The following is a 16,852-nucleotide window of genomic DNA, read 5'->3' as shown; positions in this document are numbered from 1 at the left end:
TCAGTTTCTCCACTGCAAATTGTAGGAAAGAACTTGGTTAGAGTCACAAAATCACCAGGTTGGACTAGAAGGGAGCAAACAGAAGGACGGTAATGTAGGACAGGCTAAGAGTAGGACAGGGATGGGGAGAAGTCAGGGGCGTAGGAGACAGGACAGGAATAAGGCAAAGCCAAGGACTCCTCCTTGGCTTTTCCTCCAGGTGCACTCCTCAGTCAGGAGTGCTGGGTGCTGGGTTTCAGGCTCAGTCAGGAGCCTGCGAGGCCTGGGCCCCTCTGCCCTTGGCCAGAGTGAAGCACAGGGTCTCAGGGCTCAGCAGAGAGGAGGGGAAGAGAAGGCCCTAAGGAGTCGGATGCCTTTGGAGCTAGACTGGCCCATTTGGGTCCCTCTCTGATGCCTCCTGCACCAAGGAAAATGGAGAAGGACTGTGAACTTGGGAGGGTAGTAAGGCGCATGAGATGGAGTCAGGGCACTGAAGCGGGAGCCCCAGGATGAGCCTGGGGATGGTGATTTGGGGTTGGTAATTAGGGTGTGGCCTGGCAGCTGTTTCCCCATCCCTCTCCGCCAAGCTACCAGACTTTGTTTTGTTAAACCAAAACAGGAGAAAGGCTAGGGAATGTGGCAGCAAGCCCAGGCATGGGAGAAGGGGAGGAAGGACAGGGCCATGGTCCTTCCACAGAAATGGTCCCTGCCCTGCAGTGAGTTGAGGCTCACTACCTTTCCCCACCTGGCCCCTCCAACCTCAGCACCGTTGCCAGAGCTCTCCCCGCACACAGAGCCCTGAGTCCCTGGCTGCTCGTCACAACCAGCTGCTCACAGGTCTTGCCCCTGACCAACCTCCATCCTTGTCTTCATCTCTGCTCCTCTCGCTCTGCCTCCTTTCCTGATCTCCTCTGCCTTCAGACCCAGTTCCAGTAGGTGAGGGAAAGAGAGGCACGTCTTCCCGAGTGAGCCATTCTCGCATGTCCCCTCCCCACTCGCTTCCCTGAGCGTGGCGGTGGGATGTGAGAACCGCCTGGCTTCCGGCTGGGGGCTGGGTTTCAGGGAAGGCCCGGCTGTGCCCGCAGCCTCACCACCCGCCTGTCCTGTGCAGATGTGGACGAGTGTGCCGAGGGCAACGGCGGCTGTCAGCAAAGCTGTGTCAACATGATGGGCAGCTACGAGTGCCACTGCCGGGAGGGCTTCTTCCTCAGCGACAACCAGCACACCTGCATCCAGCGGCCGGAAGGTCAGCCTCTGGCCAGGGGGGCCGGCCCCGAACGCCCGTGGTTCTCTCTCCGTCTGCTCAGGAGCCCTCCCTCAGTCCCCTCAGGTCTACCCTCTGCTGCTCCTTTTGTCCCTGAACCCAGTCATATCCCGAGGGTTCCGTGGACAGATACTCTGGTAGAGTGAAGTCTGAGAGAATTCATCTGGGGCTGGGGGTCACGGTGGGATAGAGGCTACCCTGGGACATCCTCTGTGTCCAGATATAAGGTGGGTTTGCTCCTCACTGTAGAGCATTGACCAGAAAGTTCACTTGGGCTTTTCCATAAGATGCTACAGAAAGACCCGAATGAACCTTTTTGCCAAGCCCAATAGATAGCCGAACCCTAAACCGAGGTCACCTGGCCTCACCTGTGCCTCGTTCCTCGGGTTGGACTGTGCACGTGTTGTCTGTTTCTGTGACTCCGCCCTCACCCTCCCACCCCTGCCCACCCCCAAGGGCAAAGACTAAGCCTAATTCATCTCTGTATCCCCCAAACCTAATATACTGCCCTGCTTGTAGTAGGAGTTTAATATTTGTTGAATAAAATGTATAATAATGACCTGTGACAATTACTCCTCACTCACATGATAAATGTTATTTATCTTCTTCCCAGTTTGACTGTAAACTCTTTGAGAAAAGAGATCATGTCTTAATATTTTTCTGGGTCCCTCCTACATCTACCCAGTGTAAGCACAGTGCTGGGCAACTATTAGACACTGTTTTTAGTTGCTTGATGGAGAGGGTGATCATGTAGAGCTTAGGGGGCCTGGATGTATCATTCAGAATAGCTATGAGCTCTGCTCATTAGCACCGGCTCGGTGGCCAGGACAGGGGGCCTGTGAGGGGGAGAGTCAGTCTCTGTACTGCAGCCTCCGTGAAACTGTCCCAGTTCCCTGGGACAGTTCCCACGGCTTCCCTTCTAGTCTCTCTTCCTCTAGGTGCCCAGGAGCACAGCACATTCACCCCGCCCTCCTCTTCCCTTTTAGAAGGAATGAACTGCATGAACAAGAACCATGGCTGTGCTCACATCTGCCGGGAGACACCCAAAGGGGGTATTGCCTGTGAATGCCGCCCTGGCTTCGAGCTCACCAAGAACCAACGGGACTGTAAATGTGAGATGACTGGGATGGCAGTGGGGGAGGAGGGGCGTGGGGCCTCAGCAGCAGGAGTGGGAAGAGACGGGTGCGTGGGAGAGGCAGCTAGCTTCGAGGGCCAGATTCTGTGTTACAGAGAGCCGGAGTGCCCGAGGGAGGCAAGCTGACAGGCCTCCTGCCCTCTCTGCACAGTGACGTGCAACTATGGCAACGGTGGCTGCCAGCACACGTGCGATGACACGGAGCAGGGTCCCCGGTGCGGCTGCCACGTCAAGTTTGTGCTCCACACCGACGGGAAGACGTGCATCGGTGGGTGAGGCCAGTGGAGAACTCAGTCCACTTGCGATGGGGGCAGGGCTGAGGGCCCCGGGGAACCAGGGAAGGGGGGAGCACCGAGGTGGGGCTCAGGTGCTGAGCACAGGAGCACTGGGGAGTGCTCCAGAAGCCCCCAGACGGTGGCAGGTCTAGTGAGAGTGAAGGGCTCACCCAACCTTCCTCCTCTCCCCACCCCTTGGTTCTGCACCGCTCCACCCCTCACCCCCACCCTGGGAGCCTCACCGTCCTCTTAATGCAGGATGAAGTGTTGACAGGTTGAGAACTATCAGCTGAGGTGCTTGCTTGACCCCAGGCTGTGGTCAAGGAGGAGAAAAGATGGGGCAGTCGGTGAATTAAGCCTGACCAGAGGCCCTAGTTGAGTAGTGTCGTGAGATGCAAGCTGTCACAGCCCACTGTCCACACTCAAGGGTGGGACAGAGTGCCCTTTCCTGGGACAAGACAAGTGGGGTTGCCTGGCTCCAGTATCTTCCTCTTTCTTCTGTCCCTCCTTGCTCTCCTCCTTCAAATCTCCTTTCCAGTCCTCCCCGCTAGGCTCCCATGTTCTCCTCTCTTCTCCATATTCCAGTGGAGCTCTGCCTGGGGTCCTCCCATTTCTTCCCCAACTCTAGAATCCCACCCACTCACCCTTACTTGGTCTTCTTAATACCTGGGCCCCTTTTCCTGAATCCCTAGGCCTTACCTCACATATCTTTAGGTCCATAGATGAGTTCAGTTCTTTGATTCCTAATTCCCTAAATCTTCAGGGTTTTTTTTTGTGTGTGTGAAGGTCAATTACAGAATGCTGAGAAAGATGATGGGACAAGGTGTTCCCTTGGCAAAGTGGAAATGAAAGTAGAGTCTGGGCAGGGGAAAGGCTGTCTTGGGCCGGGCAGAGGCAAGCTTGTCCTGTGGGCATGGGTGTTTATGAATGGCCATTCATCTCATGGGCTGCAACATGCTAGGGATGGGAAGGTGTGAATACAGTCATTTGGTGTGTTTATCAGAGACAAGACATTCTGTTTCAGAACCAGACTGTCTCCAAACTCACTCCAGAAATCCCTCTGTCTCTACAGAGAGCAGTGCCTTTCCCCCAGACACAAGGACTGAGCAGGTGGGGCTCTTCAAGGCCTCCCTCAGGTACCTGCTCCAGAAACTTTCACACACAGTTCTAAAGTTCCTTAAATTCTCTCTTGCTACATTTTTCCCTCTGAACTAACTCTCTTAAATCTTGGAACATATTCGGGTCCTCATGTTGCCTTCTCGAGGCTGGTTTGTTCCAGCTCCATTCATTTTTTCCCTCCTAAGTCTAATTCTTCTGCTTTCCAAACCTCCTGCGATGCCCTGGACGCACTTACACACCCTTAGAGACTCCCAGAAGAAACTGCATGCAGCCCCCAAAGAAAAGCTGCATGTGTCACGACAGGGCCGTGGATGGGAGGCCGGTCCCTCTCTGATGTTCTGTATAGATAGTCCCGGGCATGGCTGCTTTGAACATATTCCCGTTAAGCTTGAGCTCTGCTATAATGCAAGACCCATCCACCCTCTGGGCCATGGCCAAGTAAGGCAGAAGAGAGCAAATGAGGCTGTTCTAAGGTTCTATGTCTTTTTCAAGTCCCTCTCCCTCTTCTCCAGAAGAACTTATTTTACCTTGACCTGTATCTCATTTTTCTCCCCAGCCCTGGTAGGAGGAAATGCCATCATCTGAGGCCATGGGGATATTCAGATTTAGTGGGGAGACTGAGAGGGCAGTAGTTTAGCAGTAAGGGTGGGCGCCCTCTGGGATTTGGGATTCGGCAGCTTGTTAAGACTTGAGGTTGCACCCCAGCTCTGCCTCTGGCATGCTGTGTAGTACTGGGACCATGACTGCCCCTCCCCGAGACTCCATTTCCCACCAGTTGCTTGGTGGGAGCCTGGCTTCTTTGAGGGTACCAGGCAGGGCGAGGCTGGGGAATGAAGTATAGGAGTCTCAGAGCTCATCATTTGGGGCCAGTGGTTTGGGCCTGCAGGGCGGAGGAGGAGGGTGGGAGGGGGTTGGGGCGCAGAGGGCCACAGTAGCTCTGCCCAGCATCTAAACAGCTTTTTTACAATGTCAAACAGGGGAAAGGCGGCTAGAGCAGCACGTCCCCCCTCAGGCCGTTTCTAATGGTAAATATGTCTGCTCTCTCCACTTGCTCTCACTGGCTTGCTAGGGGAAGGGCTAACCCGCTGGGGCTCCCACTAACTGCATGCCCACTGGGCCCAGCCTGACTGGGCTCCCCGGCAGCCTGACCGCTGGGCCCATCGAGTGACAGGAAGCCTGGGTCCCCAAGAGCTGGCCCAGAAGCCTTCGTGTTGGTTTTCTCTCTGTGATGCGGTCACTCTCCTTCTTTCCTTCCTCTCACATTCCTTTGTCCCACCTTCTTCCTCACCCAGCTTCTAACACCTCCCCACTTCCCAACTATCTGCCCCCACTCTCCTTCTACACAGCTGAGGACTGCGCCAGCTCCACTGGCCAGCATGCCCACGGTGCCACCCGAGATCAGGGTGGGATAGGGTTAGGCGCCATCCCCTCCTTAGGGTCTCTTTTTTGGGTTCTTACCCGTGTTAGCTCACAGTCCCAGCACCTCTTGTCGTTCTCTCCCACCATAACGGTTCAGTGCACGACATTTGAGTTCAGACAGACCTGAGCTTGAGTCCTGGCTCTGCCACCTCCTAAGTGTGCCTCCTTAAGCAAGCTCCTTTCCTCTCTGGTCCTCAGCTTGCTGCTAAATCACTGCTAAGTCACTTCAGTCTTGTCCAACTCTGTGCGACCCCAAAGATGGCAGCCCACCAGGCTCCGCCGTCCCTGGGATTCTCCAGGCAAGAACACTGGAGTGGGTTGCCATTTCCTTCTCCAATGCATGAAAATGAAAAGTGAAAGTGAAGTCGCTGTCATGTCTGACTCTTAGCGACCCCATGGACTGCAGCCCACCAGGCTCCTCCGTCCGTGGGATTTTCCAGGCAAGAGTACTGGAGCGGGGTGCCATTGCCTTCTCCAATAAGAGGGAGAACGAGAGTCCTCTCTTAGTGTTCCTGCGATAATGGAGATAGTGCACTAGAGCGTCTACTAAGCACCTGACACAGAACAAGCACAGATTAAACCATGATTTTAATGCACGACCTGAGAAGCATAGGTTTGAGGCAGCCAGAGAGGCCACTCGTGAGAGCTCTGCCCTGGGGTGGCGGGGAGGTTCGCCCAGCTCCTGGTCCAGCCTGGGATGACCCCGTGCTGGCTCTGCTGCTCCCCGCTGGGGACCCCCCGGAATTGACTAGACTTGGTGCAGGCCCTCTGTTCCCCTCTCCCAGCTCCAGGGCTTAGAGGGCTTCTCATGCTAAGAACACTCGTGGGGCTGGCTGGGCTTGGAACCTGAAGCCAGGGTTCCCTCCTAGCTTCCTCCCATGGTCTTGGAGACCTAAGGAGACTGAGGTGGGGGTGGCACACAGGAGATCCCACTGGGACCAGGGCATGGCCAGGGACCCATAGATAGAGGTGGGCTTTTTCTGAGCCCTTGCTTTGCTCCTCTCCTCAGTGACGTGGGTTGGGCCTGAGTTTCAGGAGTCAGAGATTCAAAATGATAGCGCTCTCCAGTATATTTCTCTCAGTTCTCTTGATTCTGAGATCCTCTCTTCTCTCTTCCACAGCAGAAGCCTTTTATCTCTCTAATGGGAGAATTCTAAGCCCCCCCCCCCCCCCCCCCCCCCACCAAGGATGGCCCACACCTCCCTCACAGTCCCTGTCAGGGCCTTGCACTTTTTGAGCTGATTTTTTTTTCCCCTGGGCTCATCTCACTCTCCTGAGCTGCAGTTTAAACCTATTTTTCTCCTGCTCTAAATTCAGAAAATAGGGAGTATGGCCCAACTATATTCCCCACAACTCCAACCTCTCAGCAAAGGGAAAGCTTCAGTCAAGAGGGGAGCAACAGAAGAAAGGCTTGAGGTTCTTTAACTCTCTCACTTACTTTCTTATGTCCTTCCTTCCCCTCTGGATTCTTCTCCTTTTGCCCCTTCCCCTTGCTTAGACAGTATCTCCCCATTAGGAAAGTAAAATAACAACAGAACAGCCAGCTTATCTCTATCTGGAACTAAGAGGACTGGGGAGGAGTTGGAGGTAGCCAGGAAGGCGCTGGGGAATGATGGAGTATGAACTGTCTCCTCTGGGATCTTTCTTAAGATAGCTGAGCAGAGAGGAAGGGGAAGATGAATTGATGGTCATCTCTCAGCTGTCTTAGGAATCACCAGGCTCACTCTCCTCAAGACTGTCCCACCGTGACCCCACCCGCCAACGAGACAGTCAGGGGAAAGAGGAGGAAACTCCTGTTGCCCCTTCTTGTTTGCTCCCTGGCAGTGAGAACCCCCCTTACTTAGCTTTCCCTCCCTGCACCCTCCCCTCTCCGCCTCCTCCACCCTCAGCACATTCCTGCCTGACAGCTCTGGCTTGTACCTGCCTCACCGCTGTCCACCTTGTTTCAATCAAGTAGGGGGCAGGGAAGTGGACTGCTTGGCTGCACTTGTGAGGGGCTGGGGGCTGGGAGTGATGGGAGGAAGGGGGCTGGGAGCCTCCACTTGATGCTCCTTCCGCAGCACAGGGAGGCAGCCAGGGCCTCCTCTTGGGCCTCTGCGCCCCTTCTCTGCCCTCTCCTCTGGGACTCTTCCACGCCGATAGCCAGGTGACCATCCCCCACCTCCCTCCTAAACAGAGACCTGTGCTGTCAACAACGGGGGCTGCGACAGCAAGTGCCACGATGCAGCGACAGGCGTCCACTGCAGCTGCCCCGTGGGCTTCATGCTGCAGCCAGACAGGAAGACCTGCAAAGGTAAGGGTTTTCAGAGGACAGTAGTGTAAAGATAAGGAGCAGAGACTGTGACTGGAGACAGGGTACCTCATTGTGGGACCTCCTCAACCCCCGCAAGTTATCCTGACTCTAAAGAACTGAGGCTGTGACGCAGGCTTGTCTCCTGTCCGCCTTCCCCATCTCAGTCCAAGGGGCACAAAAGTCCAGCCAGTTCCTTAGTGCCCCTGCCCCGCTTTGTTTTCCTTCCTCTCGTTCCTAGTCTCCCTGCGGGTCTCTAACCCTCTTGGTTAATGAACATGCCGTTCACGTTTGTTCCTGAGTCTGGAAGGGTGTTTGCACCCTGATTATGTATGCACAAGGTCACAGGTGTGTTCCTTCTTAGCCCACAGTCCCCAGACCTTCTCCGTGGAAAGGCTGTCCCCATCAGAGGAAGATTAGGGAAGCAGGCAGGAGCACTGGCGTTTTAGAGTCTGGCTCCCTGGGTCCAGATTCCAGCTCGGCCTCTTATTCGCTCTGTGGTCCTGGGCTAGTTCTTTAGTGTCTCTGTGCCTCAGTTTCACCACAGTAAAGGTTCAGTGCCTCACAGAGATGCTACGAGGATTAAACGAGTTACATATAAACTACATGTAAAGTCTTAGAACAGTGCCTGGCAAATGGTAACAATGGGTTAGCTATTATTACGATAGATTTTCCCACACTGTCCATTCTATTTCCCTCTCCTTTTGATGAGCCCGGTTTAGGGGAAAGGCACAACAGGGGAGGAAAACAGGAGGGTGGCCCTACTGAAAATACGATTCATCAGGTCTGTGTCCCTTGGTCGCAAGGTGGAGGGACTGGAGCAAGGCCGAGCGTGCTCTTTGTGCCTCTTGGCCCGGCAGCTGGCAAACAGACCAGGGAGGAGGCTGGGGCCGGGCTAGGGTGGGGGCGTATGTGGCTGGGGCATCAGGTCAGACAGCCGGAGTTGAGAAGTTTGCTGCTAGGAAGGACTGCTGACAGGTATGCTGAGAGTAAAGTGCAAGACTGCCCTCTCTGCCCCCTCCCCCAAGTCAGGGTGAGTAGCCTGGGTCCTGTCTGCCACCAGCTTGGGGAACTTGACCTCAGGAAGGAAGCCACTCACGCACGCCCTCCTTCCCTTCCCTTCCCAGTGCTGAAAGCTGCCTCGGGCCTGAGTTTCTCCAGACCTCTCCAGTTCAGCCCCCTGCCTGGCCCCTGCCCTCCCCCAGCAGCTCCCCAGCCTTACTGGCTCTCCTGGAGGTCCTCCCGCCTGGCCTCTCTTCCAGCTCCTCCTCTCTGACGTGCTGCCCCTTTGGGTCTCCACCTCTTTGCCGCCCCCACCCCTGAAGGCTCTTACGACAGGCAGGGGTCGGGGAGAGTGAACGGATAAATCCTGTTCACCAGCTTTTTTGGAGAGGGGCCATCAGTGGCAGAATGAGGGGCAGAGACTAGCCCTGTAGGTCAGATGCCCACCTACTTCTAGGCCACTCCCTGAGGGTCTGACACTGGTATCTCTCTCGTTCTTAGAGGACTCAGACCCAAGAAACAAGTTGTTACTAACGGCCACAGATATCCTGAAGAGGGAAGAAACAGAGATGGGAGAGAAAAAAAAGAGTCAGCAGAGGCAGACCCAGGGCTCTCCTTGATGTTCCCTGTCTCTGTGAGGGAGGGAGGGTCTTGTCTCCTCATTTGTCCCTAGCCTTCAGTATCACCTTTGCTTCTATTTTGTCCCACTTCCCCAGACATAGATGAATGCCGCTTGAACAACGGGGGCTGTGACCACATTTGCCGCAACACAGTGGGCAGCTTCGAATGCAGCTGCAAGAAGGGCTATAAGCTTCTCATCAACGAGAGGAACTGCCAGGGTGAGCAGACCTGGGCCAAGGGAAAAGCCTCTGGAGAGTTTCTAGAGTAGGAGAGCTTCAAAGAGGCCAGAGGGCCAGAGTCTGAGAAGCTCAAAGGACACTGTGGGGAGCCTCCATAGGCAGCGTCATGCTGTGACCTAGCAAACATGCTCCTTCTTGGCAAACCAGCCCTTCTGGGGCACGTGGCTCGACAAGGAGGGAGGAGGGGGTGTCACCCCAGCTCACATCCTTGGCAGGGTCTGACCAGCCTAACCACACGTGGCGGCCCTAATCCACAGGCACAGACCTCAGAGTTCCTGACTTCAAAGACCCAAAGTGGAGGGGTTTCGGGGGGTGGGTAGGCATTGCTGAGTCACTGATCTTAGGGCTGGGCCAGAGGTAGGAACTCTTCAGTTTGAGGGAGAGAGCCAAGGCCCCTCCCTGGGGCCCTTCACCTGAGTAGGAGTCACAGGGTCAAGTGGCCCCAAGACAGATGCAGTGGCTTGAAACCTTGCTCTTCCAGATATAGACGAGTGTTCCTTTGATCGGACCTGTGACCACATCTGTGTGAACACGCCAGGGAGCTTCCAGTGCCTCTGCCGTCATGGCTACCTCCTGTACGGCGTCACCCACTGTGGGGGTAAGCCGGCATCTCTGACCCTCAGCCCCTCACCTCCTCGCCTTCCAGCTGAACACACCCCTGAGGGGGCTTGTGTCTGTGGGCGGTCCCCAGGTGCATGTGCCATGCCTACATCCATCATGAGGAAATGGGAAAAATGAAGACAGTGGAGACATTGGGGTATCAGGGAACAGCATCCTGTTTCCAAAATTTCTATCTCCCATCCCCATCACTGTCCCTTGACTCCCATCCTTAGCCCCCAGATTACAACTCCTCTGCTAGGTAGGCATGGAAAGCTTTTAAAACTTTGTTAGCTTGGCCCCTTCTCAGTCCTTCTTTGGACTGAGAACAGAGACCGGGGACGAAGGTCCTAGGTTTGAACTCTTCTCAGATTGGGAATCATCTTAGGGTACCTGGAACTCTAACCAAAGGCCCCCCACTCACTTCCATGTCCTGGCTCCTGCTCCCCCCATTGTTTGTCTGTGTCTCCCGCCTCCTTCCCCTAGATGTGGATGAGTGCAGCATCAACCGGGGAGGCTGCCGCTTTGGCTGCATCAACACTCCTGGCAGCTACCAGTGTACCTGCCCAGCAGGCCAGGGCCGGCTGCACTGGAACGGGAAAGACTGCACAGGTGGGTGGCGCCCTCTGCTGGCGGAAGCTTGCACTGCAGTTTCAGGGTAGGGGGTCCCTGGGGTCCTGGAAATCACGGAGTTAGGGTATGAAGGAGTAGGGGATGGAGAATGTAGTCGTTTGAGACATGGGGTTCCCAGTAAATAACTTCTTCGTCCATTTCCATGTACAACTGCAATTCTGCATGTAGCTCATTCTCTTCCTCCAATTACACACCTGACTGACAGGCTAGAGTGGGTAGGAGAGGAAGAGCCTCTCTTCCTCAGGCTTCTCTCCCCTTCCTAGAGCCAGTGAAGTGTCAGAGTAGTCCTGGTGCCTCAAAAGCCATGCTCAGCTGCAACCGGTCTGGGAAGAAGGACACCTGTGCCCTGACCTGCCCGTCCCGGGCCCGGTTTTTGCCAGGTATGTAGAGGAGGTTGCTAGAGGGCTGGCAGGGAGGAAGGCTGGCTGTTCAGGCAGCTCCTCTGCTCCCCTTGGGTTCCTTCAGCCAGTGAGGGGCAGGGGGCAGGTCAGAGCTGTGACAGCCCCCTTCTCTCAGAGTCTGAGAATGGCTTCACCGTGAGCTGCGGCATCCCCAGCCCCAGGGCTGCTCCAGCCCGAGCTAGCCATGCCGGGAACAGCACGAACTCCAACCACTGCCATGGTGAGCACCAGCCCAGACGCCTCGTCTTATGCTACTGCTGGCTTATTAACCCCAATTTCCCTTCCTCATTAATCCTCCTGGCCTTACTTTTTCCTGGATCCCCTTCTTTACTTTGTATTTGTCCAGCCCTGCTGCCTTGCTCCCTCTGCCCTTGACGTCTGATGCTCTTGGCTTTCGTAACCCCTCTCCTCCAGCCAAGACCCTGGGCCCAGCTTCCCAATACCCTCTATAGCCGCCCCCACCCTCACGGGGCCCCCAGGCTGTGCTGAGCTTCTGCCATCCCTCTAGAGGCTGCAGTGCTGACGGTTAAACAGCGTGCTTCCTTCAAGATCAAAGACGCCAAGTGCCATTTGCACCTGCGAAACAAAGGCAAAGCGGAAGAGACCAGCAGGATCACGGGGCCAGGTCTGGACTGGGGACCCTGCTCCAGTGGGCTATCTGGCTGCCAAACCCTTCCCACCCCTCACCTCCTCAGCTTAGTGAGAGCTCCAAAACCCACTGACACCCTGAATTCTGGACAGAGCAGGGGAAGAAGTGGTTGCAGGCGCAGGGTCCAAGGAAGTCCTAGGATGTTCCCTACAAACTAATTACTAAACTAAACTAAAAGGACAGTCAAAGATCTGGTGAGATCTGTCTGGGTAGGGATGGAAAAATGAAAGCCAGGAGTGAGAACACTGTCTCCAGGGGGTACCCCTGAGGTTGACAAGGCCTCTTCCCTAGGTGGCGCCCCCTGCTCTGACTGCCAGGTCACCTTCATCCACCTCAAATGTGACTCCTCTCGGAAGGGCAAGGGCCGACGGGCCCGGACCCCTCCAGGCAAGGAAGTCACTCGGCTCACTCTGGAACTGGAGGCAGAAGTCAGGGCTGAAGAGACCACAGGTGGGACTGGGGACACCGTTGGGAGGAGGATGGAAAGGGGAGGGCAAAGGTGGGCAAACAGCAGTCTTGGCAGCAAAGGGAAAGGGCAGAGCCTGCCTAAAGCTAAGTCGAGGACCCAGTCCCTCTCCCCAAGCCCCTCCTAGCTCCTCGCTTTGCTGCCTCGCCCTCCTGCTGACAACCACTCTCTTTCTCTTTCTTCTCCAACTCATAACACCATCCATCACCAGCTGGCTGTGGGCTGCCCTGCCTCCGACAGCGGATGGAACGGCGGCTAAAAGGATCCCTGAAGATGCTTAGAAAGTCCATCAACCAGGACCGCTTCCTACTGCGCCTGGCAGGCCTCGATTATGAGTTGGCCCACAAGCCAGGCCCAGTAGCTGGGGAGCGAGTTGAACCAGTGGAGGCCTGTAGGCCTGGGCAGCACCGCTCTGGGGCCAAGTGTGGTAAGGGAGCTTGCTGGGGAGCAGGGGAGTAGGGAAGGCTCAGCTCGGGTCTGGTTCAGAGCAGGACACTTTACATCTCTCAAGGTGTGAGGCAGCCAAGACCCTCCTGCCCATCATCTTCCCCTCCTTGGTCCCAGACTGAGATCTAGAGGGCCATCATGTGGAGTTACCAACACTCCTGCACATGGCTTTGGCCCCTCGTCTCCCCAGCAGGATTCTGTCTGATCCCAGACCAAGAGGGTCTCCTTGAATCTGGGGGAGAGGGAAGGGGAGCCCCAGACCTGGGTGGTGGGAAATAGGTGGGGGTGGGTGGCTAGCGCGGCCGACTCTCCCTCAGTCAGCTGCCCGCAGGGAACGTATTACCACGGCCAGACGGAGCAGTGTGTGCCATGCCCAGCGGGCACCTTCCAGGAGAGAGAAGGGCAGCTCTCCTGCGACCTTTGCCCTGGGAGTGATGCCCACGGGCCTCTCGGAGCCACCAACGTCACCACATGTGCAGGTGCCAGGGGAACAAACAATAAAGAGTGGGGTAGGGTGGGCACTGGGACGCCCACGGCATGGGACTTCCCAAGGGCAGGCCCAGGTGCCAGGCCACTCTCCTCGTCAACATCCTATTTGCGTGTGCCTCTGTCCCGAGACTGGGTGACCCTGTGGGGATAACCAGGACCACCCCCATCAGAGTCGGGCCCTTGGCTCATTGCAGGTCAGTGCTCACCTGGCCAACACTCTGCAGATGGGTTCAAGCCCTGCCAGCCGTGCCCACGTGGCACCTACCAACCTGAAGCAGGAAGGACCCTGTGCTTCCCATGCGGTGGGGGCCTCACCACTAAGCATGAGGGAGCCATCTCCTTCCAAGACTGTGACACCAAAGGTGAGTGGGCTACTTACCCTGGTAGGATCCCCAGCCCCAACTACCTCCCAAACTCTCTCCAGGTCCCCAGAGTAGACCCAAGTATGCTGCCCTACCATCTTTCCCAAACCACTAAAGGCCCAGCTGCATGACCAACCCCACCATCCTACTCACAGGACGCATCCTGGCCCTCCAGCAGTCCTAAGCCTGGGAACTGGGGAAAGAGTAACAGCTCCACTTAGCCCTCTGCTTTGGGAGTGGCGCCACCTCCCCTCAAAGCTGCAAACAAGTTTCTCTGCAGGTGGCTGTGCTCAGTGCCTGAGAGAACAGGCTGACACTGTGACCAACCGCGCTGGCTAGTTTGTTTCCTCCTGGGCCTAAATTCTGGGGTGACTAGGGAAGGTTGGGACTCCAGAAGGAACTCTGGTGTCTTCTGTTTATTCTCTATGATGAATGTGTCCCTGCCCCAGAATTCCTGCTGGCCTGCCATCTTAACCCCTGCTCCTCTCCCCTGCCTGCAGTCCAGTGCTCCCCTGGGCACTACTACAACACCAGCATCCACCGCTGTATCCGCTGTGCCATGGGCTCCTATCAGCCTGACTTCCGTCAGAATTTCTGCACCCGCTGTCCAGGAAACACAAGCACTGACTTTGATGGCTCCACCAGTGTGACCCAGTGCAAGAGTATGTGGCAGGCCAGGCTGTGGAAAATGGGGTGGGGAGGCCTGGGAGCAGTAGGCATGGGAAGAAGTGGGAGGTGAGCAGGGTAGTGAACCAGCAAGGAGCAGGGCTGGGTGGGTGGCTAGGCAGGCAGGTCCCACCCTCTCTCTCTCCCCAGCTACACTCAAGGCCTGTTGTTGGGCTGGGCCCTGAAGCGCCCTATCCCTGCAGGGGAAGGAGACAGGTAGGAGGGAGGTACGGACAGGTAAAGTGAGGCAAGATGGTACTAAAAGGGCAGGAAGGAAAGGGGAACCCAGAACTTGGAGGAGATGATGAACGCCATGTGTCTGACTTCCACTTCAGAACTCTTCAATTTCCCCAGCCTGTTTACCCACTGACTTCTCTTCTCTTTCTTGCTTTGTCCACCGGGCTTGGCTACAGATCGCCAGTGTGGTGGGGAGCTGGGTGAGTTCACTGGCTATATCGAGTCCCCCAACTACCCAGGCAACTACCCAGCTGGTGTGGAGTGCGTCTGGAACATCAACCCCCCACCTAAGCGCAAGATTCTTATCGTGGTACCCGAGATCTTCCTGCCATCTGAGGATGAGTGTGGGGACGTCCTCGTCATGAGAAAGAACTGTGGGTGGCTGCAGAGCTGGGCCAGGGAAGGGCAATCCATATCTGGTTGAGGGGGGAGAAAGAGAGAAAATTGGTGGTGGAAGAATTGGGGCAATGATGAGTAAGGGCTTGGAAGCAAAGGAAAATAGCAATGAATGCTACATGTCCAATGGAGGGCAGAGTTAAGAAAGCCAGCTTTGGGAGTGGAATTCCAATAGTGTTACATGTGTTACTTTCCTATTCTAGTATTTTTACAGCTCCATTCATTTAAATGTTAAACTTTTCACACTGTGTGAGTGCCTGGATGTCAAAGAACAGGCCCAGAGCTGTGAGAAAGGATATGTGTATGGGTGTATGGAGGGGCTAGGGGAGCTGCGCATATGAGGGAGGGCCTCTGTCAGCCCGAGTCCTCGCTCTAGGAGGACCTGGGGAGCTTGCCTGGCTTTCTCCTGACCTGCTGCTTACCTTCCCAGCCTCCCCATCCTCCATTACCACCTATGAGACCTGCCAGACCTACGAGCGCCCCATTGCCTTCACAGCCCGCTCCAGGAAGCTCTGGATCAACTTCAAGACAAGTGAAGCCAACAGCGCCCGTGGCTTCCAGATCCCCTATGTTACCTATGATGGTGAGCAAAGGCAGGAGAGCCAGGGAAGTGGGTGAGAAAGGGCAGGTTCCAGGGTCTCAAAGGGAGGAGGAAGAATTCTCACTCATCGGCCCCTCCCCTTCATGGACTTTGCAGAGGACTACGAGCAGCTGGTAGAAGACATTGTTCGAGATGGCCGGCTCTATGCATCTGAAAACCACCAGGAAATTTTAAAGGCGAGTGAATATTAACAATAATGACAGCCAGTGTTTAATGAGCATGTAATAATGGGCAGGCAATATGCTAAGTGCTTACTTGAATATTCCCTTTGATATACACAACAGGTCTATGGAGTAGGTACTTTCATCATTCCTAATAAAAAGCCTCTCATCTTTATGGATGAGAAAGCACAGAGAATTAGAGAACGTGCCCCAGTGGTAAAGCTGGAATTTGAGCCCAAACCCATCTGACTGCAGTGTCAGCCATACTATCTTACACTCTGGGGAAGAGAAAGGAAAGATGAGGAGATGAAATGTCCTCTGCCTCTTCCACCAATGAATATATGGAAAATGAGGTTTAGAAAGATGCTTTTGGGATTTCCCTGGCAGGGAGCTCTCTCTTCAGTTCCCAGAGAAAAACAGTGCTCCTGTACAGCGTTTCTCAGGGTTAATTCAGTATGCTGCTAAGTCGCTTCAGTCGTGTCCGACTGTGCAACCCCATAGACGGCAGCCCACTAGGCTCCCCCATCCCTGGGATTCTCCAGGCAAGGACACTGGAGTGAGTTGCCATTTCCTTCTCCAATGCCTGAAAGTGAAAAGTGAAAGTGAAGTCACTCAGTCGTGCCCCACTCTTAGGAACTCCATGGACTGCAGCCTACCAGGCTCCGCTGTCCATGGGATTTTCCAGGCAAGAGTACTGGAGTGCGCTGCCATTGCCTTCTCCAGTATAGACCTCTTTTAAAGGAAAAGAAATATTTCCAACATCGAAGGGTGGTCTGGATACTCAGGTCCATGGATCCCAGTTTGAGAATGTCTTACTGAAGAAACTATAGTCCTAGTCACAGTATTATCCTTCATAAACTATCAATGCAAAAAAATGTTATTTTATGATAAATAAAATAATCTTTTATTATTATCAAAATGAGACACAATGACAAAAATCTCCTAGAACTGGCTGACTGCAAAGAATATCTCAGCAATGCTTCTCAAAAAATTTTAGGGCATCTGAATCCTTATTTCAAATGTGCTGTGAATTCCAATGCATAAAGTAGAGGTACCATTTTGATTAAAGTGGAGATGAGAGGCCAGAAGCTCCACTTCCTATTTTAAAAAATCTCCTGATGCAATGTGAAGAACACTAGCCCAAAAGCCAGAAGAGCTGAGTCCTAATGCACAGTGCTTGGCACCCAGTAGGCTCTCCACTCATCATATTGCTGTTTCAGACAGGTGGTCAGGAAAGGCCTCTGAGAAGAGACCAGAATGAGGTAAAAGGCTGCCTATTAGAAGATCAAGAGAGGATCATTCAAAGCTCAGGAGCATGGGAGCCATACAGCATGTTCAAGAACCTTGAGGCCAGTGTGGCTCAGCAAAGCAAGGAAGAATCAAGGGGGGATACAGGAAAGACAA

At 54.8% G+C, this 16,852-nt stretch overlaps 1 protein-coding gene and 1 long non-coding RNA gene across 4 annotated transcripts in view; one reads left to right on the top strand and one right to left on the bottom strand.

Moving 5' to 3' along the window:
• LOC120870230 overlaps positions 1–16,852 on the bottom strand; it is a 96,526-nt gene that overhangs the window by 72,370 nt on the left and 7,304 nt on the right. The gene's annotated exons all lie outside the window — the stretch shown is intronic.
• The window catches only part of SCUBE3 (signal peptide, CUB domain and EGF like domain containing 3), a 36,476-nt gene that overhangs the window by 14,973 nt on the left and 4,651 nt on the right, over positions 1–16,852 (top strand). The window contains exons 4-22 of one of the 3 annotated variants that reach the window (XM_040249867.1): positions 1,091–1,225; positions 2,230–2,355; positions 2,530–2,646; positions 4,750–4,797; positions 7,368–7,484; positions 9,200–9,322; positions 9,825–9,941; positions 10,427–10,552; positions 10,837–10,953; positions 11,090–11,194; positions 11,483–11,599; positions 11,915–12,073; positions 12,301–12,516; positions 12,854–13,015; positions 13,220–13,387; positions 13,888–14,049; positions 14,467–14,664; positions 15,183–15,269; positions 15,384–15,463. In XM_040249867.1, coding sequence (XP_040105801.1) covers positions 1,091–1,225; positions 2,230–2,355; positions 2,530–2,646; positions 4,750–4,797; positions 7,368–7,484; positions 9,200–9,322; positions 9,825–9,941; positions 10,427–10,552; positions 10,837–10,953; positions 11,090–11,194; positions 11,483–11,599; positions 11,915–12,073; positions 12,301–12,516; positions 12,854–13,015; positions 13,220–13,387; positions 13,888–14,049; positions 14,467–14,664; positions 15,183–15,269; positions 15,384–15,463 — 2,480 coding nt within the window. Of the gene's footprint in view, positions 1–1,090; positions 1,226–2,229; positions 2,356–2,529; positions 2,647–4,749; positions 4,798–7,367; positions 7,485–9,199; positions 9,323–9,824; positions 9,942–10,426; positions 10,553–10,836; positions 10,954–11,089; positions 11,195–11,482; positions 11,600–11,914; positions 12,074–12,300; positions 12,517–12,853; positions 13,016–13,219; positions 13,388–13,887; positions 14,050–14,466; positions 14,665–15,116; positions 15,270–15,383; positions 15,464–16,852 lie in introns of all 3 variants that reach the window. The other 2 variants (XM_040249866.1, XM_040249869.1) reach the window with 2 other exon arrangements.

The sequence above is a fragment of the Oryx dammah genome, unplaced genomic scaffold (assembly GCF_014754425.2).
Source record: "Oryx dammah isolate SB20612 unplaced genomic scaffold, SCBI_Odam_1.1 HiC_scaffold_11, whole genome shotgun sequence".
Classification (NCBI taxonomy): domain Eukaryota; kingdom Metazoa; phylum Chordata; class Mammalia; order Artiodactyla; family Bovidae; genus Oryx; species Oryx dammah.
The sequence above is the reverse complement of the archived record's forward strand: the minus strand, read 5'-3'. Positions and strand labels throughout refer to the sequence as shown.